Source organism: Pecten maximus, chromosome 19 (genome assembly GCF_902652985.1).
Source record: "Pecten maximus chromosome 19, xPecMax1.1, whole genome shotgun sequence".
Classification (NCBI taxonomy): domain Eukaryota; kingdom Metazoa; phylum Mollusca; class Bivalvia; order Pectinida; family Pectinidae; genus Pecten; species Pecten maximus.
In genome coordinates, this window is record NC_047033.1 from 27924900 (window position 1) to 27952119 (window position 27220).

Sequence of the window (27220 nt, forward strand, 5' to 3'; positions counted from 1 at the left end):
TACACATTTCAAATTTTATTACAAAATAGTCATATTTTAGTCATCACTTTCAGAGTTCTTATCAATTATGATAAAACTCTTCCCTAGATGTCTCCAGTACCGGAATATTAAATTGATTTATTGAGGGTATAATGACCCGTAAAAATCTGTGTCAAAAGATAACATTCCTTTTGGAGATTCACAAAACTTTTCTGCGAGTAGAAATAACAGAAAATATTTGTTGAATGATATTAGATAAAATGAACTCGTAAGAATGTGAATCAGAATTATCTGGATAATGACATTTATCCTTTTACCTGAGAATAAAACAAAAATTGAAACTTATATTATTATATGAATGGGGGTCATTTCCGAAATCTATCGAACATTTTTTCCTTTTGCATGTTTCATAAATGACACATTTATCAAAAAGTTTTATGTTTTAATGTTTAACAGATAACAGATCATTCAATACCATAACTGTTAAATTGTCACCGAGTGACATGTCTGTCATGTTGCCATGGAGATATAACATTTTCACTGATAAAGCAAATACACTGGTATCCTGACCCATCATGAAATGGCCTGAAGAGTTCAAACCGTTTCTTTTTGCCTTCTAAACACAAAATGTCAGTCATGGCTGGAAGTGAATTTGTCCCAAGCAAAATACCACCTCTTGCTTGTCAAATGTTGACCTTGAACTCTGTATAGGTGCAGTCTGATGTTGACCTTAACCTCTCTGCTGTTGCCAACTACACTTGACCTTGACCTCTAGTGCGGTTCATGCTAGTGTTGAACTTGACCTCTACTGGTATTGACCTTGAGGTTGTTGTCCTTTCAAGTCTGCAGTGGACCACTGGCAAGTAGTAAATTCCTGCGTGTGAAATGGACAGCCAGGACAGGCGTGGACTTGGTAGGAAACGTACCAAATAGTAGGTTAGGGTTCTCGTTCCTGAAAAGGTAAATTATCAACTTGATCTTAAATTATCTTAAAACAATCTCCATTTCATTTGAGATCTTATATATTAAAGCAATCATTTGATATTAATAATCCCCCCCCCCCCCCCCCCCCCCCCCCCCTGAGCAAAGATTCCTGAGTTCCTTCTGATCACAAAAACAGTACAACTAGTTGTAATTATAGTGAAATTCAGTCTCAATTTCTGCCATCTAAGGTATCTCAGGAATGCATGGATTATGACAGGATTCCTGGAAACATACCCCCTTACTATCTAGGCCGGGGTTCCTAAGTAAGTCTAGGGTAATACCCCCCTTACTATCTAGGCCAGGGTTCCTAAGTAAGTCTAGGGTAATACCCCCTTACTATCTAGGCCAGGGTTCCTAAGTAAGTCTAGGGTAATACCCCCTTATTATCTAGGCCAGGGTTCCTAAGTAAGTCTAGGGTAATACCCCCCTTACTATCTAGGCCAGGGTTCCTAAGTAAGTCTAGGGTAATACCCCCCTTACTATCTAGGCCAGGGTTCCTAAGTAAGTCTAGGGTAATACCCCCTTACTATCTAGGCCAGGGTTCCTAAGTAAGTCTAGGGTAATACCCCCTTATTATCTAGGCCAGGGTTCCTAAGTAAGTCTAGGGTAATACCCCCCTTACTATCTAGGCCAGGGTTCCTAAGTAAGTCTAGGGTAATACCCCCTTACTATCTAGGCCAGGGTTCCTAAGTAAGTCTAGGGTAATACCCCCTTATTATCTAGGCCAGGGTTCCTAAGTAAGTCTAGGGTAATACCCCCCTTACTATCTAGGCCAGGGTTCCTAAGTAAGTCTAGGGTAATACCCCCCTTACTATCTAGGCCAGGGGTTCCTAAGTAAGTCTAGGGTAATACCCCCTTACTATCTAGGCCAGGGTTCCTAAGTAAGTCTAGGGTAATACCCCCTTACTATCTAGGCCAGGGTTCCTAAGTAAGTCTAGGGTAATACCCCCCTTACTATCTAGGCCAGGGTTCCTAAGTAAGTCTAGGGTAATACCCCCTTACTATCTAGGCCAGGGTTCCTAAGTAAGTCTAGGGTAATACCCCCCTTACTATCTAGGCCAGGGTTCCTAAGTAAGTCTAGGGTAATACCCCCTTACTATCTAGGCCAGGGTTCCTAAGTAAGTCTAGGGTAATACCCCCCTTACTATCTAGGCCGAGGTTCCTAAGTAAGTCTAGGGTAATACCCCCCTTACTATCTAGGCCAGGGTCCCTAAGTAAGTCTAGGGTAATACCCCCTTACTATCTAGGCCAGGGTTCCTAAGTAAGTCTAGGGTAATACCCCCTTACTATCTAGGCCAGGGTTCCTAAGTAAGTCTAGGGTAATACCCCCCGTACTATCTTGGCCAGGGTTCCTAAGTAAGTCTAGGGTAATACCCCCTTACTATCTAGGCCAGGGTTTCTAAGTAAGTCTAGGGTAATACCCCCTTACTATCTAGGCCAGCGTTCCAAGGTAGTACCCTGGTTTTGGAGAGGTATGAGAAATGTTGGAAAGTTATCTGGATCACTGATAAGGAAATAAACAAATGCCCCGAGATGGCTGAATCACTTACACAGTGAAGGAGCTGGGGATGCTGAGGTCGGCCTCCATGTCCACCTCCTGTAGAACCCTGTGGATGTCCCAGAGTTTTACATGATTGTCCAGACCACCTATAAACATGAAAAAATGACCATGTCACAATTATATTTCTGTCACAGTTATAGATCTGTCACAGTTATAGATCTGTCACAGTTATATTTCTGTCACAGTTATAGATCTGTCAAAGTTATATTTCTGTCACAGTTATAGATCTGTCACAGTTATATTTCTGTCACAGTTATAGATCTGTCACAGTTATAGATATGTCACAATTATATTTCTGTCACAGTTATATTTCTGTCACAATTATATTTCTGTCACAGTTATATTTCTGTCACAATTATAGATATATCACAGTTATATTTCTGTCACAGTTATAGATCTGTCACAGTTATATTTCTGTCACTGTTATAAATCTATCACAGTTATATTTCTATCATAGGTATATACAGTTATAGATATATCACAGTTATATTTCTGTCACAGTTATAGATCTGTCACTGTTATATTTATGTCACTGTTATATTTCTATCATAGGTATATTTCTGTCACTGTTATATTTCTGTCACAGTTATATTTCTGTCACTGTTATATTTATGTCACAGTTATAGATCTGTCACAGTTGCATTCCTGTCACATTTGAAGATCTGTCACAGTTATATTTCTGTCACAATTATAGATATGTCACAGTTACAGATCTGTCACAGTTATAAACATGTCACAGTTATAGATATATCATAGGTATATACAGTTATAGATATATCATAGGTATATACAGTTATATTTCTATCATAGGTATATACAGTTATAGATATATCATAGGTATAGATATATCATAGGTATATACAGTTATAGATCTGTCACAGTTTCATTTCTATCATAGGTATATACAGTTATAAATCTATCACAGTTTCATTTCTATCATAGGTATATACAGTTATAGATCTATCATAGGTATATACAGTTATAAGCCCACTTCAGATTTTTAAAAGGCCAATAAAACATCACAAATCTTTCGATTATTGTCTGACATGAACTTTGTCCTTGTTGTTTGATTCAGTAAATAACCTTTGGTTTGAAGTCAAACGAGTGACTTTTTAGAAGAATTGAAAGCAGAGAAATGTCCAGATGAAACATACCTGATGCCAGTGCGGCACCCTCGCGACTAAAGGCCAGGCTATAGATAGTGTCTGTGTGTCCCTTCATGTTAGCCAGCAAACTGCCACTGGAGATATCCCACAGCAGTACACAGCGATCCACTCCTGTAAACAGATCATTATATTAGTATTGTAACCAAATCTCCACAGCGATCCACTCCTGTAAACAGATCATAATACTAGTATTGTAACCAAATCTCCACAGCGATCCACCCCTGTAAACAGACCACAATACTAGTATTGTAACCAAATCTCCACAGCGATCCACCCCTGTAAACGGACCACAATACTAGTATTGTAACCAAATCTCCAGTGATCCACCCCTGTAAACAGATCACAATACTAGTATTGTAACTGAATCTCCACAGCGATCCACCCCTGTACACATATCATAATACTAGTATTGTAACCAAATCTCCAGTGATCCACTCCTGTAAACAGACCACAATACTAGTATTGTAACCAAATCTCCACAGCGATCCACCCCTGTAAACAGACCATGATACTAGTATTGTAACCAAATCTCCACAGTGATCCACCCCTGTAAACAGATCATAATACTAGTATTGTAACCAAATCTCCACAGCGATCCACCCCTGTAAACAGATCACAATACTAGTATTGTAACCAAATCTACACAGCGATCCACCCCTGTAAACGGATCATAACACTAGTATTGTAACCAAATCTCCACAGTGATCCACCCCTGTAAACAGACCACAATACTAGTATTGTAACCAAATATCCACAGCGATCCACCCCTGTAAACGGACCACAATACTGGTATTGTAACCAAATCTCCACAGCGATCCACCCCTGTAAACAGATCACAATACTAGTATTGTACCAAATCAACACAGCGATCCACCCCTGTAAACGGATCACAATACTAGTATTGTAACCAAATCTCCACAGCGATCCACCCCTGTAAACAGACCACAATACTAGTATTGTAACCAAATCTCCACAGCGATCCACCCCTGTAAACAGATCACAATACTAGTATTGTAACCAAATCTCCACAGCGATCCACCCCAGTAAACAGACAAAACTAGTATTGTAACCAAATCTCCACAGCGATCCACCCCTGTAAACAGATCACAATACTAGTATTGTAACCAAATCTCCAGTGATCCACCCCTGTAAACGGACCATAATACTAGTATTGTAACCAAATCTCCACAGCGATCCACCCCTGTAAACGGACCATAATACTAGCATTGTAACCAAATCTCCACAGCGATCCACCCCTGTTAACGGACCATAATACTAGCATTGTAACCAAATCTCCACAGCGATCCACCCCTGTTAACGGATCATAATACTAGTATTGTAACCAAATCTCCACAGCGATCCACCCCTGTAAACAGACCACAATACTAGTATTGTAACCAAATCTCCACAGCGATCCACCCCTGTAAACAGATCACAATACTAGTATTGTAACCAAATCTCCACAGCGATCCACCCCTGTAAACGGACCACAATACTAGCATTGTAACCAAATCTCCACAGCGATCCACCCCTGTAAACGGATCATAATACTAGTATTGTAACCAAATCTCCACAGCGATCCAACCCTGTAAACAGACAATACTAGTATTGTAACCAAATCTCCACAGCGATCCACCCCTGTAAACAGACCATGATACTAGTATTGTAACCAAATCTCCACAGTGATCCACCCCTGTAAACAGATCATAATACTAGTATTGTAACCAAATCTCCACAGCGATCCACCCCTGTAAACAGATCACAATACTAGTATTGTAACCAAATCTACACAGCGATCCACCCCTGTAAACGGATCATAACACTAGTATTGTAACCAAATCTCCACAGTGATCCACCCCTGTAAACAGACCACAATACTAGTATTGTAACCAAATATCCACAGCGATCCACCCCTGTAAACGGACCACAATACTGGTATTGTAACCAAATCTCCACAGCGATCCACCCCTGTAAACAGATCACAATACTAGTATTGTACCAAATCAACACAGCGATCCACCCCTGTAAACGGATCACAATACTAGTATTGTAACCAAATCTCCACAGCGATCCACCCCTGTAAACAGATCACAATACTAGTATTGTAACCAAATCTCCACAGCGATCCACCCCTGTAAACGGACCACAATACTAGCATTGTAACCAAATCTCCACAGCGATCCACCCCTGTAAACGGATCATAATACTAGTATTGTAACCAAATCTCCACAGCGATCCAACCCTGTAAACAGACAATACTAGTATTGTAACCAAATCTCCACAGCGATCCACCCCTGTAAACAGACCATGATACTAGTATTGTAACCAAATCTCCACAGTGATCCACCCCTGTAAACAGATCATAATACTAGTATTGTAACCAAATCTCCACAGCGATCCACCCCTGTAAACAGATCACAATACTAGTATTGTAACCAAATCTACACAGCGATCCACCCCTGTAAACGGATCATAACACTAGTATTGTAACCAAATCTCCACAGTGATCCACCCCTGTAAACAGACCACAATACTAGTATTGTAACCAAATATCCACAGCGATCCACCCCTGTAAACGGACCACAATACTGGTATTGTAACCAAATCTCCACAGCGATCCACCCCTGTAAACAGATCACAATACTAGTATTGTACCAAATCAACACAGCGATCCACCCCTGTAAACGGATCACAATACTAGTATTGTAACCAAATCTCCACAGCGATCCACCCCTGTAAACAGACCACAATACTAGTATGTAACCAAATCTGCACAGCGATCCACCCCTGTAAACAGATCACAATACTAGTATTGTAACCAAATCTCCACAGCGATCCACCCCTGTAAACGGACCATAATACTAGCATTGTAACCAAATATCCACAGCGATCCACCCCTGTAAACGGACCATAATACTAGTATTGTAACCGAATCTCCACAGCGATCCACCCCTGTAAACGGACCACAATACTAGTATTGTAACCAAATCTCCACAGCGATCCACCCCTGTAAACAGACCACAATACTAGTATTGTAACCAAATCTCCACAGCGATCCACCCCTGTAAACGGACCACAATACTAGTATTGTAACCAAATCTCCACAGTGATCCACCCCTGTAAACAGACCACAATACTAGTATTGTAACCAAATCTCCACAGCGATCCAACCCTGTAAACAGACCACAATACTAGTATTGTAACCAAATCTCCACAGCGATCCACCCCTGTAAACGGACCACAATACTAGTATTGTAACCAAATCTCCACAGCGATCCACCCCTGTAAACAGATCATAATACTAGTATTGTAACCAAATCTCCACAGCGATCCACCCCTGTAATCAGACCACAATACTAGTATTGTAACCAAATCTCCACAGCGATCCACCCCTGTAAACAGACCACAATACTAGTATTGTACCAAATCTCCACAGCGATCCACTCCTGTAAACAGACCACAATACTAGTATTGTAACCAAATCTCCACAGCGATCCATCCCTGTAAACAGATCACAATACTATTGTAACCAAATCTCCAGTGATCCATCCCTGTAAACAGATCATAATACTATTATTGTAACCAAATCTCCACAGCAATCCACCCCTGTAAACAGACCACAATACTAGTATTGTAACCAAATCTCCACAGCGATCCACACCTGTAAACAGATAATACTAGTATTGTAACCAAATCTCCACAGCGATCCATCCCTGTAAACAGATCACAATACTATTGTAACCAAATCTCCAGTGATCCATCCCTGTAAACAGATCATAATACTATTATTGTAACCAAATCTCCACAGCGATCCACCCCTGTAAACAGACCACAATACTAGTATTGTAACCAAATCTCCACAGTGATCCATCCCTGTAAACGGACCACAATACTAGTATAGTAACTGAATCTCCACAGCGATCCACCCCTGTAAACAGACAATACTAGTATTGTACCAAATCTCCACAGCGATCCACCCATGTAAACAGACCACAATACTAGTATTGTAACCAAATCTCCACAGTGATCCATCCCTGTAAACGGACCACAACACTAGTATAGTAACCAAATCTCCACAGCGATCCACCCCTGTAAACAGATCATAATACTAGTATTGTAACCAAATCTCCACAGCGATCCACCCCTGTAAACGGATCATAATACTAGTATTGTACCAAATCTCCACAGCGATCCAACCCTGTAAACATACCACAATACTAGTATTGTAACCAAATCTCCACAGCGATCCACCCCTGTAAACATACCACAATACTAGTATTGTACCAAATCTCCACAGCGATCCACTCCTGTAAACAGACCACAATACTAGTATTGTAACCAAATCTCCACAGCGATCCATCCCTGTAAACAGATCACAATACTATTGTAACCAAATCTCCAGTGATCCATCCCTGTAAACAGATCATAATACTATTATTGTAACCAAATCTCCACAGCAATCCACCCCTGTAAACAGACCACAATACTAGTATTGTAACCAAATCTCCACAGCGATCCACACCTGTAAACAGATAATACTAGTATTGTAACCAAATCTCCACAGCGATCCATCCCTGTAAACAGATCACAATACTATTGTAACCAAATCTCCAGTGATCCATCCCTGTAAACAGATCATAATACTATTATTGTAACCAAATCTCCACAGCGATCCACCCCTGTAAACAGACCACAATACTAGTATTGTAACCAAATCTCCACAGTGATCCATCCCTGTAAACGGACCACAATACTAGTATAGTAACCAAATCTCCACAGCGATCCACCCCTGTAAACAGATCATAATACTAGTATTGTAACCAAATCTCCACAGCGATCCACCCCTGTAAACGGACCACAATACTAGTATTGTAACTGAATCTCCACAGCGATCCACCCCTGTAAACAGACCACAATACTAGTATTGTAACCAAATCTCCAGTGATCCACCCCTGTAAACGGACCACAATACTTGTATTGTAACCAAATCTCCACAGCGATCCACCCCTGTAAACAGACCACAATACTAGTATAGTAACCAAATCTCCACAGCGATCCACCCCTGTAAACGGACCACAATACTAGTATTGTACCAAATCTCCACAGTGATCCACCAATGTAAACGGACCACAATACTATTGTAACCAAATCTCCAGTGATCCATCCCTGTAAACGGACCACAATACTAGTATTGTAACCAAATCTCCACAGCGATCCACCCCTGTAAACAGACAATACTAGTATTGTAACCAAATCTCCACAGCGATCCACCCCTGTAAACAGACAATACTAGTATTGTAACCAAATCTCCACAGCGATCCACCCCTGTAAACAGACAATACTAGTATTGTAACCAAATCTACACAGCGATCCACCCCTGTAAACAGACAATACTAGTATTGTAACCAAATCTCCACAGCGATCCACCCCTGTAAACAGATCATAATACTAGTATTGTAACCAAACCTCCACAGCGATCCAACCCTGTAAACGGACCACAATACTATTGTAACCAAATCTCCAGTGATCCATCCCTGTAAACAGACCACAATACTAGTATTGTAACCAAATCTCCACAGCGATCCATCCCTGTAAACAGATCACAATACTAGTATTGTAACCAAATCTCCACAGCGATCCATCCCTGTAAACAGATCACAATACTAGTATTGTACCAAATCTCCACAGCGATCCACCCCTGTAAACGGACCAAAATACTAGTATTGTAACCAAATCTCCACAGTGATCCACCCCTGTAAACAGATCACAATACTAGTATTGTACCAAATCTCCACAGCGATCCACCCCTGTAAACAGACCACAATACTAGTATTGTAACCAAATCTCCACAGCGATCCACCCCTGTAAACAGACCACAATACTAGTATTGTAACCAAATCTCCACAGCGATCCACCCCTGTAAACGGACCACAATACTAGTATTGTAACCAAATCTCCACAGCGATCCACCCCTGTAAACAGATCACAATACTAGTATTGTAACCAAATCTCCACAGCGATCCACCCCTGTAAACAGATCACAATACTAGTAATGTAACCAAATCTCCACAGCGATCCACCCCTGTAAACAGACCACAATACTAGTATTGTAACCAAATCTCCACAGCGATCCAACCCTGTAAACAGACCACAATACTAGTATTGTAACCAAATCTCCACAGCGATCCACCCCTGTAAACAGACCACAATACTAGTATTGTAACCAAATCTCCACAGCGATCCATCCCTGTAAACAGATCACAATACTATTGTAACCAAATCTCCAGTGATCCATCCCTGTAAACAGATCATAATACTATTATTGTAACCAAATCTCCACAGCGATCCACCCCTGTAAACAGACAATACTAGTATTGTACCAAATCTCCACAGCGATCCACCCATGTAAACAGACCACAATACTAGTATTGTAACCAAATCTCCACAGTGATCCATCCCTGTAAACGGACCACAACACTAGTATAGTAACCAAATCTCCACAGCGATCCACCCCTGTAAACAGATCATAATACTAGTATTGTAACCAAATCTCCACAGCGATCCACCAATGTAAACATACCACAATACTAGTATTGTAACCAAATCTCCACAGCGATCCACTCCTGTAAACAGACCACAATACTATTGTAACCAAATCTCCACAGCGATCCATCCCTGTAAACAGATCACAATACTATTGTAACCAAATCTCCAGTGATCCATCCCTGTAAACAGATCATAATACTATTATTGTAACCAAATCTCCACAGCAATCCACCCCTGTAAACAGACCACAATACTAGTATTGTAACCAAATCTCCACAGCGATCCACACCTGTAAACAGATAATACTAGTATTGTAACCAAATCTCCACAGTGATCCATCCCTGTAAACGGACCACAATACTATTGTAACCAAATCTCCAGTGATCCATCCCTGTAAACAGATCATAATACTATTATTGTAACCAAATCTCCACAGCGATCCACCCCTGTAAACAGACAATACTAGTATTGTACCAAATCTCCACAGCGATCCACCCCTGTAAACAGACAATACTAGTATTGTACCAAATCTCCACAGCGATCCACCCCTGTAAACAGACCACAATACTAGAGGGTGACACCTGAAGGATGTCACAGATGGAATGAAGTGTAGTAAGGGGCGATAACTCTGTGTGAGCATGATTTGTCAAAATCGCTCAATATCTAAGTTTCAACCAATAAAAATACTTTTTTTTTGTTGGTTTAAACATTTAAATGGTTCATAATTATAGTGACAAATAGGATTTGGGCACAAGTTTTCAAACTTATCGAGGCCTTCTCCTGAACATACATCAAACGTTTACAGTGAAGCAAGGCTGCATATTAGCTATAAATAAATTTGTGAATACTTTACAGTGAATTAGAATTACAATTACAATTTGACCTTGTTATCTAGAGCTCTCCTGATTGCTAGAAATGGGACTGAAAAAAGACTGTTGTTCGTAAAGGCAACAAAACCCATCAATTAAGTTAAATTTGCAGTTCCCATATAGCAAATCTAATTGAAATTGAACATTATATACATTTCGACCAATCAGAGGCCAGAAATTGGTGACCATTTTGTTTAAATGTGAAAGTGAGGCTACGAGAGCGACAAGTGTTCAATGATGTTCCTACATATCAAATTTCATCAAAATCGGACAATATCTAAATTTGAACCAAGCAGTGCTCAGTTGATGGCAGCGATTTTATTAAAATGAGAAAATCAGGTTACGAAAGTGACTGATTTCCCATGATGTACATAAAAATAAACAAGGGCCCATTGGAGGGCCTTAACATACGCCCGCGCAATATTTGACACTTGGAAGGGGGTAGTTTCACAGGTTGTAGTGCTCCGGCTCATCAACATGTATATTTGTGTCAAGTATGGAGAGCCTGGGTCAGGAAGTATTGGAGTTATGGTCCGGACAAGTAAAATCATCAATGGGGAATAACTCCGCAAATACGGGGGTAAGGGGCATGATTTTAGTATGGGACACTCCGGCTCATCAAGATGTATATTTGTGTCAAGTATGGAGAGCCTGGGTAAAGTAGTATTGGAGTTATGGTCAGGACAAGTAAAATCAGCAAAGGGGAATAACTCTGCAAGTACGGGGAAAAGGGGCATGATATTTATATGCGACACTCTGAGTCATCAAGATGTATATTTGTGTCAAGTATGGAGAGCCTGGGTCGAGAGTTATGGTCGGGACACCATATGTGCCCGCCCCCCCGCCAACATGATAACATTATAATGTACGTCGGGTCGGGCGTATAAAAATCACTAAAACAGGACAATATCTTAATTTGGAACAATTTCCTCACAATATAGGGATTAAATCAATTTCCTCACAATATAAGGATTAACTCAATCAGATGTAAATCTTCATGATTTTACAGGAATTAGCTCGCGCCAATTTCAATCTTGGAGTTAAAGTTAATAATTCATACTTGCGTGAGGAAAATCCAAATTTTTAGTATGTATGATAGAAGGAAATTTGTTTGTTTTTTTCCCCAAGCTATTTTAATAATATGCTATTTCGAGAATTTCCATGAAGTTCAAAGTCATGATCAGTGTCATCCGTCGTCCATATCAAGCAAATAAGGAAATGTCTATTACATTTGTTTTATTTAAACAGTTTGCAACTTCTTATAGTGTTTGGAATCACAATAAAGTTCTTGATCAATCGATCATCATAGTTTCTAAACAATCGATGATCAATTATTGATCGATCATGAATAGAAAGAGAAATATCAATAATCACTACATTATAATTTATAATAAATAAATATCATGACCAACTGAGCAAGTTAATTCACTTTATTTTCCCTTGATTAAATTAGATGATTAGTAAGTTGATTCAATTAGCATCAATCCAATCCAAAGTTCTGGGCCTCTCATGTGTTGTTCAATGAAGTACATGTAGTTACCATTTGTAATAAGTTTAAATGAATTTTAAATCAAAATATTTAAAAAAAAATATATATATTATATGTTTTCAGGCCCAAAGTAACTGAGTTTAACTTAATGTAACATAATAATTCATAATATTTTAACATAAACTTGTCAGAACAGCTTTCTTGCACATTGTTTTCTTCGGTGTATGTGAGCGAAAGGTTTAAATATGTAGGTATGGTATTTGAGGCAAAGATATTTGAAAATCCAATAGTTTTCCTGTGTGCAGATGACATTTCGAAGACTATTTTGTAAAATTGTAATGGTTGAATTCTGGTTACTCTGATTTTGTCAAATAATTTTCTATAATATATCATTTATAATAAGTTGAAATGAATTTTAAATCAAAATATTACAAAAGAAATAACATAACATGTTTTCACACCAAAATTAACTTAATTTAACTTAATTTGACATAATAATTGACAATATTTTAGCATAAATTTGTCAGAACAGCTTTCTCGCACATTGTTTTCTTCAGTGTATGCGAGCGAAAGGTTTAAATATGTTGGTATGGTATTTGAGGCAAAGATATTTGAAAATCCACTAATTTTCGTGTGTGCAGGTGACATTTCGAAGAATATTTTGCAAAATTGTGAGAGCTGAATTCTGGTAACTCTGATATTGTCAAATAATTTTCTATAATGCCTTTTCTAATAAGTTGAAATGAACTTTCAGTCAAGATATTAAAATAAGCTACTGTACATAACATCTTTTCCCACCCAAAATTAACTTAATTTAACTTATTCAGTTAATGCAATCATAATAATTGACAATATCTTAGCAACAAATTGTAAGAACAGCTTTCTTGCATTTTACTTCTCTTCGTTGTGTGTAAGTGAAAGATTTAAATATGTTGTATGGTATTTGAAACAAAGAATTTGAAAATTTACTACATATGTATATTGATTTTGTTTATTTACATGTATGCAAAAGACGATATGATTTAACCTGTCCAAATGCACAGTCTCAATCAAGGGCATGTTACAGACTTTAATTTCAAGTTGTAAACATTTAAATATAATAGACCTGTACTAGATACTATTTCATTAAAAATTTCAAAAATGAATTAATTGCAAAAAAAAAAGTTGTTGATAATGTAACGTGAAGCAAATAATTTGAATAGTTTGAACTGGTCTATCAAATCGTAAAATGTCACACAGGCTGACATTATTGAATATTCCATGCAGGAAGTTTCCAGTCTGCAGTGTAGATGGTTTAATTTAAATAGTTTTCCAAATTAAATGAAATCTTAGTCATATTTAAGTCGCCTGCGTTCTACATATGATTTTAGTGATTTGTATAATGTTCATCGATAATGCTAGTCTTTCTCGTGCGATTATATACTGTCAGTATAGGTAGCAAGACAGACGTGCCCGAGTAAGGCATCCCTTCACCGCGGGACTCTAGTAAGTCTATGTCAGTATATGATCGGTAAAAATCAAAAATTATATTTCATATCTCTTTTCACAAAGTAATTCATATATCAGAGAAGTTGCAAAGTAGTAGTCTTAGGTGTGCTCGTTCACGAGATAACCTAGTGTCTGAGAGAACATGGCTCTGTGTATATTCAATTTGTCACCTCAATCTGGAGATTCCCGTTGGTATTTTTAGACGTAAACAAGCATCACTGGCGAGGCTATACAAATACACAGACTATCGAAATATTAATTCAAATCAATTAAATTTGGAGACAAAGTAGGCCTATCCCTTCAGTAAATAGCAAATAAACGGGAACTATTCTTCGTGCATATCTACCGTCGTTTGTTTATATCAACGTAAACAAACAAGTTTACTTACCGTCAGTAGCGTCAGCGTTATGCCTACGAGGCTTCGGGAATTTGCTTGACATTCTGAACGCTGGTTTGATTTTTCGCATGCATGTTTGTGAAAAGCGACATACAATGATCGTGACAAAGCATCTATATCCTGGAGCATTGCCTCTGATATTGAAAATAGCAATATATACTGGCAGTGACAGTAAACTTCAATCAACATGCGGCTTCCACAACAAACTTTTGTGACGAGTTCAGGATGGGCGTTACGTCATCAAAACATGCGATCGTCTGCTGTCAAAATACCCCTGTCGAATGGAAAAATACTGGGAGGGTCGAAAAAATAGGCCATTTTTAATACAATATTGTGACCGTTCTGATAAAGATATCGAAAAACTAAACAGACGGTTTTCTTCAGGAAACATTTATCTATGTATATGTGCATTGTATATGTTTTTTTGAGGGTGGTTTTAACAGAACCTCTTAGTCAAAATGACGATTTTGGCATGTTTGACCCAAAATATCTCATCAATACGAATTTCCACAGGGATACCAGTTACATCCAGACCTAGATGGAGCCGAGTTTTACAATGGTTCAAAAGCCCATCAAAATTGTATGTGTCATTTTTTCCACCCCCAAATCGCTACAATAGCCGGCAAAAATCGCGAATTAGCTCGTACTATCATTACGTTCCGTAAGGAACGATAACTCTAATGAGTTATCGCCCCTCACTACACTTCATTCTTTACTAGTATTGTAACCAAATCTCCACAGTGATCCATCCCTGTAAACGGACCACAATACTAGTATAGTAACCAAATCTCCACAGCGATCCACCCCTGTAAACAGATCATAATACTAGTATTGTAACCAAATCTCCACAGCGATCCATCCCTGTAAACAGACCACAATACTAGTATTGTAACCAAATCTCCACAGCGATCCACCCCTGTAAACAGATCACAATACTATTGTAACCAAATCTCCAGTGATCCATCCCTGTAAACAGATCATAATACTATTATTGTAACCAAATCTCCAGTGATCCATCCCTGTAAACAGACCACAATACTAGTATTGTAACCAAATCTCCACAGCCATCCACACCTGTAAACAGACAATACTAGTATTGTAACCAAATCTCCACAGCGATCCACCCCTGTAAACGGATCATAATACTAGTATTGTAACCAAATCTCCACAGCGATCCACCCCTGTAAACAGATCATAATACTAGTATTGTAACCAAATCTCCATAGTGATCCACCCCTGTAAACGGACCACAATACTAGTATTGTAACCAAATCTCCACAGCGATCCACCCTTGTAAACGGACCACAATACTAGTATTGTAACCAAATCTCCACAGCGATCCACCCCTGTAAACAGACAATATTAGTATTGCAACCAAATCTCCACAGCGATCCATCCCTGTAAACAGACAATACTATTATTGTAACCAAATCTCCACAGCGATCCACCCCTGTAAACAGACAATACTAGTATTGTAACCAAATCTACACAGCGATCCACCCCTGTAAACAGACAATACTAGTATTGCAACCAAATCTCCACAGCGATCCACCCCTGTAAACTAACCACAATACTAGTATTGTAACCAAATCTCCACAGCGATCCACCCCTGTAAACAGACAATACTAGTATTGTACCAAATCTCCACAGCGATCCACCCCTGTAAGCTAACCACAATACTAGTATTGTACCAAATCTCCACAGCGATCCACCCCTGTAAACGGACCACAATACTAGTATTGTAACCAAATCTCCACAGCGATCCACCCCTGTAAACAGACCACAATACTAGTATTGTAACCAAATCTCCACAGCGATCCACCCCTGTAAACCGACCATAATACTAGTATTGTAACCAAATCTCCACAGCGATCCACCCCTGTAAACAGATCATAATACTAGTATTGTAACCAAATCTCCACAGCGATCCACCCCTGTAAACGGACCACAATACTAGTATTGTAACCAGACTTTCTTACTATCGACCTAGTTATTGGTCCAAGGACAGCCACATTGGTCCAAGGGAAGCTGTAATAGTCCAATGCAGACAACTCAGAATGGGATGTCACCTCTGTATAAATTTGTAACCGTGAAGAGGATGGCGGTGCTAGATTGGGTGGAATTTTAGTATTGTATACTTTTGTGAGGTTGGGTGACTACCAATGACTAAATTATTGAATTGTTTGGTTTATAAGAATAAGTTTTAATTAATTTTATCGGAATAAGTGTGAATTAATGTTAAAAGAGTAAGTGTGAATTAATGTCATCAGAATAAGTGTTTATTAATGTTATCAGAATAAGTGTTTATTAATGTTATCAGAATAAGTGTGAATGAATTTTATCAGAATAAGTGTGAATTGATGTTATCAGAATAAGTGTGAATTGATGTTATCAGAATAAGTGTTCGTTAATGTTTGATCTATAAGTAATAATAAATGTTATCAGAATAAGTGTTGATTAATTTTAAACAGAATATAAGTGTTAACTATAACTGTTATCCTGATTATAACAAATACCCCATGCAGATGCTGTTTATTCATTTATGTTTTAGTTTCCGCCCCAGTGAATTCAATATTCTATGTATAACCTTGAATATTTCCCTTGACATATACCATTCCCTTGTCGTGCCCAATCTCCTTAACCAATCAGGGGCCAATATTTTGTATCCTAAATTCCTCTAAACATAAAATTTATTTGAAATAGGGCATCATTTAAATTTTAACCAATAACAGGCCGGAATTTGCTTCAGCATGGCAACCAAGCCTACAGAGTGATGCTTCGTATCCTAGGATAACCCTGCACACCAAAGGTCAGAATCGGTCGATAATTAGATTTCCACCAATCAAAGCCACTTTAAGATTCAGTTCGGTTGTCATGGCGACAAAACCTAGAGTGATTTCAGCATTCCCTAATACCTCTGCATAATAAATTTGGTCAAAACCAGCTAGTGTCTAAATTTCGACCATTCAGAAGCAAAGATAACCTTACCATGGTAATAGTTTTGGAAACAACTAATACAACAAGTGCAATCAATGATTGCGAAAGCTCACCGGCGGCAGCAATCACACTATGCATTCATTTTTTATGTATGTATAATCATGTCATTTTGAAATTGTACGTCACATAATATTGCTCCTAGACCTCTAATGGATTTATAAACCAAATAAGAAGGGTGTAGACTTACAAGCTTTTCAATACTAACACCCAAAATCTTTAAAGTGAGTTTTTGTGTCAAAAAAAGTAATGATAAATGCCAAAATGCCAATTTTTTCTGCATGATTTGCCATAGCATCACTCCTTGATCTCTAATGAATGTATAAACCAAATTAGAAGGGTGATAGGTGTATACTTTTGGACTCACCCCCCAAACCTTAAAGTGAGTTTTGGTGCCAAAAAAGTAAGTCCACAAAATGGTAAAATGCGAAAAAATCACATTTTATTTCTGCACGGTTTTGCCATAATATAAACCAAATAAGAAGGGCATGAGGTGTACACTTTTGGACTTACAAGCTTTCCAAAAACTTACTCTAAAAAATTTAAAGTGGATTTTGTTGCCAAAAAAGATAAGCCCACAAAATTGTCAAATAAGAAAAAATCACAATTTTTTTCTGCATGATTTTGCTATAACATCACTCCTAGACCTCTAATGAATGTATAAACTAAATTAGAAGGGCATGAGGTGTATACTTTTGGACTTACAAGTTTTCAAAAAACTTACCCAAAAAACTCTAAAGTTTTGGGGTGGGACGCCGACGCGGATGCGGACGCTGGGGTGACAGCATTAGCTCTCGGTTACTCATAACCGGTGAGCTAAAAATGTATGTCAAGTTAAATGTTTTTTTTTTAGTTACACCATTTGACCAATGCTAAATAAAATTGGTCAACAGTCTAGTGAGAAACACAGCACCTGTATAGTTTAACATATCTCAAACTTCTCATACATTTATTTGTTCTAGTTAAGCAGACATCCGATTTTGTTATTTCTTACCCGAGGATGCGAGGAATCTTCCATCCGGTGAGAAACACAGCACCTGTACAGCACCCTGTTAACAAGAAACTCTCCAAATAAATAAATGTGTCTTATCATACTCAATATACTTAACAAGCTTTCTCCGAGAGTTTGTCATCCGAACGCTTTCTGATGATTTCTGTAACTTACAGGTCTCCATTAACTTACAAACATCTTGGTGATTAACTCGTATAAACCAACACTTGGAGATTCGGTGTTTGGAAAAACCATAAAATTGTGTTACGTATTTATACCACCATACACAGTGCATTCAATGCTTAAAATAGGATGAATGATGAAAACAAGATCATATTTCATTGGATTTAAAAAAAATAAAACTCCTAACTGTAGAGCATAACTTCAACAACTAAAGAAACTCTGCCAAACTCTTAGATGTAGATAAATATACTTTCTAAACTATACCGCATAATTCAACTTCAACAACTAAAGATACAAGCGATAGATGTAGATCACTACCTACCTTATGTCCAGTGAGAATTCGGACATATGTCCAGTGAGAATTCGGACATATGTCCAGTGAGAATTCGGACATATGTCCAGTGAGAATTCGGACACAGTTGACCTACCTTATGTCCAGTGAGAATTCGGACATATGTCCAGTGAGAATTCGGACATATGTCCAGTGAGAATTCGGACACAGTTGACCTACCTTATGTCCAGTGAGAATTCGGACACAGTTGACCTACCTTATGTCCAGTGAGAATTCGGACACAGTTGACCTACCTTATGTCCAGTGAGGATTCGGACACAGTTGACCTACCTTATGTCCAGTGAGGATTCGGACACAGTTGACCTACCTTATGTCCAGTGAGAATTCGGACACAGTTGACCTACCTTATGTCCAGTGAGAATTCGGACACAGTTGACCTACCTTATGTCCAGTGAGAATTCGGACACAGTTGACCTACCTTATGTCCAGTGAGAATTCGGACACAGTTGACCTACCTTATGTCCAGTGATAATTCGGACACAGTTGACCTACCTTATGTCCAGTGAGAATTCGGACACAGTTGACCTACCTTATGTCCAGTGAGAATTCGGACACAGTTGACCTACCTTATGTCCAGTGATAATTCGGACACAGTTGACCTACCTTATGTCCAGTGAGAATTCGGACACAGTTGACCTACCTTATGTCCAGTGAGAATTCGGACACAGTTGACTTACCTTATGTCCAGTGAGAATTCGGACACAGTTGCCATTTAGATTGTCCCACATTCTCACAACTCGATCACTCGAACCTGTGGCAATGTAATTACTGTTTGGGTGGAACGAAGCACACTGGCAAACAAAGAAAGCATTATGATCAGTTATTTCATTTTAACAGAATAAAGAATCCATTACAAGTCGTTATTTTCTTCTCTATTTTGTTCTCATTTTCAAGTTTTCGATTGTAAGGGACTTGTTCTTGATATGGAATAAATCAGCAGTTCTGAAGAAGACTTTTCATGATAAACAACAAATGTTCTTCTATTGAAGCATATTATGGCAGAAAAGCCTGGTCTGAATGAAATCAGTGCTTAATAAAAAAAAAGGTTAAAACAGATTGATACAAAATATTGCAAATGACCTACAGTAATGAAGGTCATAATCGTACTTACATCAACGTCGGAGAGATGACCAGCAAATATCCGAAGTGGTTGTGAGTGGTCAGTTGACCAGACTCGGGCCGTTTTATCATGTCCACAAGATACAAAATAGTGACCATGTGGGCTGGAAAGTAAAAAATTCAATAATGAAAAGACAACTCATATTGAAAATTGATACTTTTTCAAATTATATTGAGATATTATCATTAAAAGTTAAATTCTATTTATAATTTCACATTACTTGTTAAACCAAATTGAACTTTACTCCTTAAACTCAGTAAACATCACTTAAATGTTCCGAACATTTATAAATAATCTTCGAAGAAGTACAGTACAAACACTGGATAGATTTGTCCCAGAAATATAATCACTGTACATAAATTTGACGTCCCACACAAGGTAGATATGTCCCCTAGATATAATTACTGCACCTAAATTTGACGTCCCACAATGGGTAGATGTGTCCCCGAGATATAATAACTGTACCTAAATTTGACATCCCACACCAGGTAGATATGTCCCCGAGATATAATTACTGTACATACATTTGACATCCCACACTTGGTAGATATGTCCCCGAGATATAATCACTGTACCTAAATTTGACATCCCACACCGGGTAGATATGTCCCAGAGATATAATTACTGTACCTAAATTTGACATCCCACACCAGGTAGATATGTCCCCGAGATATAATTATTGTACCTAAATTTGACGTTCCACACTAGGTAGATATGTCCCTGAGATATAATTACTGTACCTTAATTTGACGTCCCACACTTGGTAGATATGTCCCCGAGATATAATTACTGTACCTACATTTGACGTCCCACACTTGGTAGATATGTCCCCGAGATATAATTACTGTACCTATATTAGACATCCCACACCAGGTAGATATGTCCCCGAGATATAATCACCACCTACATTTGACGTCCCACACTTGGTAGATATGTCCCCGAGATATAATTACTGTACCTAAATTTGACGTCCCCCTCTGGGTAGATATGTCCCCGAGATATAATCACCACCTTCATTTGACGTCCCACACTTGGTAGATATGTCCCCGAGATATAATTACTGTACCTAAATTTGACGTCCCACACAAAGTAGATATGTCCCCGAGATTTAATTACTGTACCTAAATTTGACGTCCCACACCGGATAGATATGTCCCCGAGATATAATCACCAACTATATTTGACATCCCCCACTGGGTAGATATGTCCCCGAGATATAATCACCACCTTCATTTGACGTCCCACACTAGGTAGATATGTCCCCGAGATATTATTACTGTACCTAAATTTGACGTCCCACACTGGGTAGATATGTCCCTTGTAACAAACCAAGTTGGTCCATGTCAGTAAACTCCAAAGACGAACTGAAGATTGAAAATCAATTTCATTTAAAATTCAATTGATCAAAACTTCAACTGTAAAAGTATTATATTATAAAAAATTTTCCTTAAAAACAGTAAATTTAGAATTACATCACAACTTTCTCAATCGTAATGGGAAGTGAAACACTCACAAACACTATCTCCAGAGAAAAAGATTTCCAATCAAATAGCAAACCTACATTTGAGCACAGAACTTAAAGAGTTGTCCCCCCTGTAAGCATTGATACTCGGTGACATGTTAGTCTGTGACAACCAAGGAAACGACAGAAAAACATGATGACAAACATCGGGGAGAAGCTGATGTTTTTATTCTACTTCATCTGAAGCTGATGTTTTTATTCTACTTCATCTAAGACAAAATTTTGTGATTTTGGAGTTTTTTTGTTTTTTTTTTAGTTTTTGGAAAAACTGCAAGTTTCCATACTTTGTTGAAATAAAATTGGCCTCCAAAATAAAATTATTACTTTTGGGTAAAGATTCTCAACTTCAATAAGATTCTCCCTGTAACCACTAAACATTAACAGAGAATTGTAGCATTTTCACATCCTTATTTTGAACTTATCCTGAAAAAAATAAACGTTTTCTTCAAAAAGCCTCAGTCTAGATATGGTGAATATTAGCAACAGGGTATAGGGTTCAAAGGTCACTCCTGTCAATTTTAGATGACAACTGGTTTATACTTTCCTGACTGTGTCCCTTTAAACCACACAGTTCTTTAAACTTTGGACTTTATTTAACCAAGTTAAAAAAAGTCTTTAATGAAAAATCAGCAAGTAAGTAAATGTAGTTGCTGATATTTCATCATTTTAAATACCCTTTTTAAATAGTTAAATGATACTTTAAATAAATGTGATATTTTCATACAAACTTAAACATTTCTATTTGAGATTCTGTACTTACTTGTACCGTCCTCCGAGGCAGAAATCAGGAACTTGCGATCACGACTGAAGTTTGTGGCGTACACCGGACCACTATGTCCTAGTAAGACTTTGTGATCACTAGCCGTCCGATCATCCATCATCCGCTCCAGGACATCCTCTGTCAAGTTTCAAACCGAACTGTTATCTCACATAACAAGATGTCCGAGGACCTTAATGGTTACCCAAGGTCTGCATATAATGGATTTTTTGTTCAAATATTATTTCTTCATAATAAGGGACCAAGGGGAACTTGCACATGAAATTTATGGAAGATCGATCTGAATCTTTTTATGAAATAATGACAACAAACTTCAACTGTTAAAATCAAAGATGGCCGTTCGTCAGTCACTTTGTTTTCCAACCAGTCTTAATCATATAAAAGTTATGATATAAAATTTATGAATCATTTCTTGACTCCCTTAAAAGAACTGAAACATATGGTAAAATCAAAGCAAAAATCCTGGAGCTTAAGTTTTGTGATTTTGTAAAAAAAAAAAAAAAAAAAAAAAAAGTTGTGGTCATTTGATATGTTGTATGAGTAGTAACACACAAAATCAACCGAAATTCTGTTATTGAAATTCAAACTAAAATGAATAAAGAATAAAGGAAAATAATAACACAACGAAAATTAATGGTTTAACAGTAGCTATTGGTTTTTTGTACCTATCAAACTTGAAATAAAATAAAATAAAGTTTTATTTAATTTAATTAAAGTGAGTTTGAAGATAAAGTTGACCATGAACCATTTTGATACAATGTACATATTTTGGTGGTGATTTCACTTTCGCACTTTTTGGCATTTTGCTACATTATGATTGCTTTCTCCAAATTTCTGTTTTCTACTTTAAAGTTTAAATATAATGTTGCACATTAATTACAGTCCTTATCTTTCAAAATGTGATAATGAGCCAAAATTTGAGTACCTCCAAATATAAGAATCATTCCAGAAATTACCTGCTTCTTTGTCGATGATGTCAAGGTCTTTCGACTTTTTCATGGTACGTAACTTCACTGAATTGAGACTGAACACCCTGATGGTAGAATTGGAGAACCCCGCAGCAAGCAGACTGGAGTCCTCACTGATCTCGACACATGTTGCCCTGGCAACGAGGAGAGACACAAACTTACAGGTCAAAGGTTACAGTCCATTGTTTAACCTTTATATATCATATAGGTCAAAGTTCAACCTTGATAGGTCAAAGTGTGACCTTTACAGGTCAGAGTTTCATCATAACAAAACATTAGTGGTAAAACTTAACTATAGTTAATGGACGGACGGACGGACGGACGGACAGACGGACAGACAACCTGATTCCAGTATACCCCCCCTAACTTCAGTTAATGGACGGACGGAAGGACAACCTGATTCCAGTATACCCCCCCTAACTTCAGTTAATGGACGGACGGAAGGACAACCTGATTCCAGTATACCCCCCCTAACTTCAGTTAATGGACGGACGGAAGGACAACCTGATTCCAGTATACCCCCCTAACTTCAGTTAATGGACGGACGGAAGGACAACCTGATTCCAGTATACCCCCCCTAACTTCAGTTAATGGACGGATGGAAGGACAACCTGATTCCAGTATACCCCCCTAACTTCAGTTAATGGACGGACGGAAGGACAACCTGATTCCAGTATACCCCCCCTAACTTCAGTTAATGGACGGACGGAAGGACAACCTGATTCCAGTATACCCCCCCTAACTTCAGTTAATGGACGGACGGAAGGACAACCTGATTCCAGTATACCCCCCCCCCCCACCCCTTCCCCTAACTTCGTTGTGGGGGTATAACTATTATAGTGTATTCAATTTGAAGATTTGTATGCATTAAGAAGGGAGTTGATTGATTCATAAAAAAATCAGTAATCTGCTCAGAAGTAATTAACAGGAAGTCAACAATGGAGGAGAATTGATTTATTCAGGAGACAAAGAGTTGATACACTGCCCTTCCAAGAATGTCAGACTTCACTTTTATCCCCAGTAGATACTGCCAGATATAAGTCGTGGGTACCTACCCCACCTACCCCAGACATATGTTGTGAATACCTACCCCTGGAACGAGTTAAGCAGAGTGTAGAAGCAGATCGACGGCATGTTTGTGGAGCTGACTTTAACTCGTTTCGCTCCCTCCCGAAACACAGTGATCTTCTCAATCTTGTCACTGTCTTTACTGAAACCAGACCAAGCAAAATAGGTTAAGGGTGTATGCTACCTTACCACATGGCTTCCTTTTAAAACAATTACATGAAATTTGTTTTGAAAAAGTTAAATGGACTGTGTTAAATGTACAAAACAGTCAAATGAATTTTAAAACAAAACAGATGGATTTCAAAATGAAACAGTTCGATGGATTTTGATCTAAGATAGTAAAACTATAAACTGTCAAAAAACCTTGATATCTGCAAACTATTCTTATTTTTTTGAGTCATCAAATTTTAGCCATCTCTTTTGTTATCAAACATCAGAATGATTTTGTCGAGTGAAATTGACATCATAGACAAATTATACATTAGTCCCAGAATTTTCTACCAATTTTGTTATTTAAGTTACGGTAGCCTAAAGGATACAGATCCTTGTGTATAGTTCTAACAGATGTCAAAATGATTTTCTAAAGTTATGATTGGTAAATATTTTCTTCTTCAGAAGGATCTTAACTTTTTCCCCATTTCAACAAGGTGACTTCTCAACTTACAGTTCTGGTAGTGGTATTCTGTGGGGACATTGATTTTTAGACTTACCAGTTTTGGTAGTGGTATTCTATCGGACATTGATTTCAGACTTACCGTTCTGTAGTGGTATTCTGTGGGACATTGATGTTTAGACTTACAGTTCTGGTAGTGGTATTCTGTGGGACATTGATTTCAGACTTACAGTTCTGGTAGTGGTATTCTGTGGGACATTGATGTTTAGACTTACAGTTCTGGTAGTGGTATTCTGTGGGGCGTTTATTTTTAGACTTACAGTTTTGGTAGTGGTATTCTGTGGGACATTGATGTTTAGACTTACAGTTCTGGTAGTGGTATTCTGAGGGGTGCTGATTTCAGACTTACAGTTCTGGTAGTGGTATTCTGAGGGGTGCTGATTTCAGACTTACAGTTCTGGTAGTGGTATTCTGAGGGGTGTTGATTTCAGACTTACAGTTCTGGTAGTGGTATTCTGTGGGGTGTTGATTTTTAGACTTACAGTTCTGGTAGTGGTATTCTGTGGGACGTTGATGTTTAGACTAACAGTTCTGATAGTGGTATTCTGTGGGGTGTTGATTTCAGATTTAGTTCTGGTAGTGGTATTCTGTGGGGCATTGATGTTTAGACTTACAGTTCTGTAGTGGTATTCTGTGGGGTGTTGATTTTTAGACTTACAGTTCTGGTAGTGGTATTCTGTGGGACGTTGATTTTTAGACTTACAGTTCTGGTAGTGGTATTCTGTGGGACATTGATGTTTAGACTTACAGTTCTGGTAGTGGTATTCTGTGGGACATTGATGTTTAGACTTACAGTTCTGGTAGTGGTATTCTGTGGGGCGTTGATGTTTAGACTTACAGATCTGGTAGTGGTATTCTATTATTCTGTGGGGCGTTGATATTTAGACTTACAGTTCTGGTAGTGGTATTCTGTGGGACGTTGATTTTTAGACTTACAGATCTGGTAGTGGTATTCTATTATTCTGTGGGGCGTTGATTTTTAGACTTACAGTTCTGGTAGTGGTATTCTGAGTGGCGTTGATTTTTAGACTTACAGATCTGGTAGTGGTATTCTATTATTCTGTGGGGTGTTGATATTTAGACTTACAGTTCTGGTAGTGGTATTCTGTGGGACGTTGATTTTTAGACTTACAGATCTGGTAGTGGTATTCTATTATTCTGTGGGGCGTTGATTTTTAGACTTACAGTTCTGGTAGTGGTATTCTGAGTGGCGTTGATTTTTAGACTTACAGTTCTGGTAGTGGTATTCTGTGGGGTGTTGATTTTTAGACTTACCGTTCTGGTAGTGGTATTCTGTGGGGCGTTGATTTCAGACTTACAGTAGTGGCATTCTATTATTCTGTGGGGCGTTGATTTTCTGACTTACAGTTCTGGTAGTGGTATTCTGTGGGACATTGATGTTTAGACTTACAGTTCTGGTAGTGGTATTCTGTGGGACACTGATGTTTAGACTTACAGTTCTGGTAGTGGTATTCTGTGGGACATTGATGTTTAGACTTACAGTTTTGGTAGTGGTATTCTGTGGGACATTGATGTTTAGACTTACAGTTCTGGTAGTGGTATTCTATGGGGCGTTGATGTTTAGACTTACAGTTCTCGTAGTGGTATTCTGTGGGACATTGCTGTTTAGACTTACAGTTCTGGTAGTGGTGTTCTGTGGGGCGTTGATTTTCTGAGTTACAGTTCTGGTAGTGGTATTCTGTGGGACATTGATGTTTAGACTTACAGTTCTGGTAGTGGTATTCTGTGGGGCGTTGATTTTTAGACTAACAGTTCTGGTAGTGGTATTCTATTATTCTGTGGGGTGTTGATTTCAGACTTACAGTTCTGGTAGTGGTATTCTGTGGGGTGTTGATTTTTAGACTAACAGTTCTGGTAGTGGTATTCTATTATTCTGTGGGGCGTTGATTTTTAGACTTACAGTTCTGGTAGTGGTATTCTATTATTCTGAGGGGCGTTGGGATCATTTTTCGACTTCTTCATCATAAGAGGATCTTTCTTTTGCTTCTTTTTCTGTAAAAAAAACATAAAAATGCCACTCATAGGTATTGTGCAAGAGGAATCAAAATAAAGGAAAAAAAGCAAGTAGTAA

At 38.3% G+C, this 27220-nt stretch overlaps 1 protein-coding gene across 1 annotated transcript; it reads right to left on the minus strand.

Annotated features, from left to right (window-relative positions):
* LOC117317981 (transcription initiation factor TFIID subunit 5-like) lies at positions 1-27141 on the minus strand (the record flags this gene model as incomplete). Its single annotated transcript, XM_033872953.1, is given in 11 exon segments — positions 1-931; positions 2514-2610; positions 3679-3801; positions 18468-18522; positions 19677-19790; positions 20111-20222; positions 21402-21483; positions 22402-22539; positions 23376-23521; positions 24478-24597; positions 27050-27141. Coding segments are annotated over 11 exon segments (1194 nt in total), but the record flags the coding sequence as incomplete, so codon positions are not given.
* Between the last annotated feature and the right edge of the window lie 79 nt (positions 27142-27220).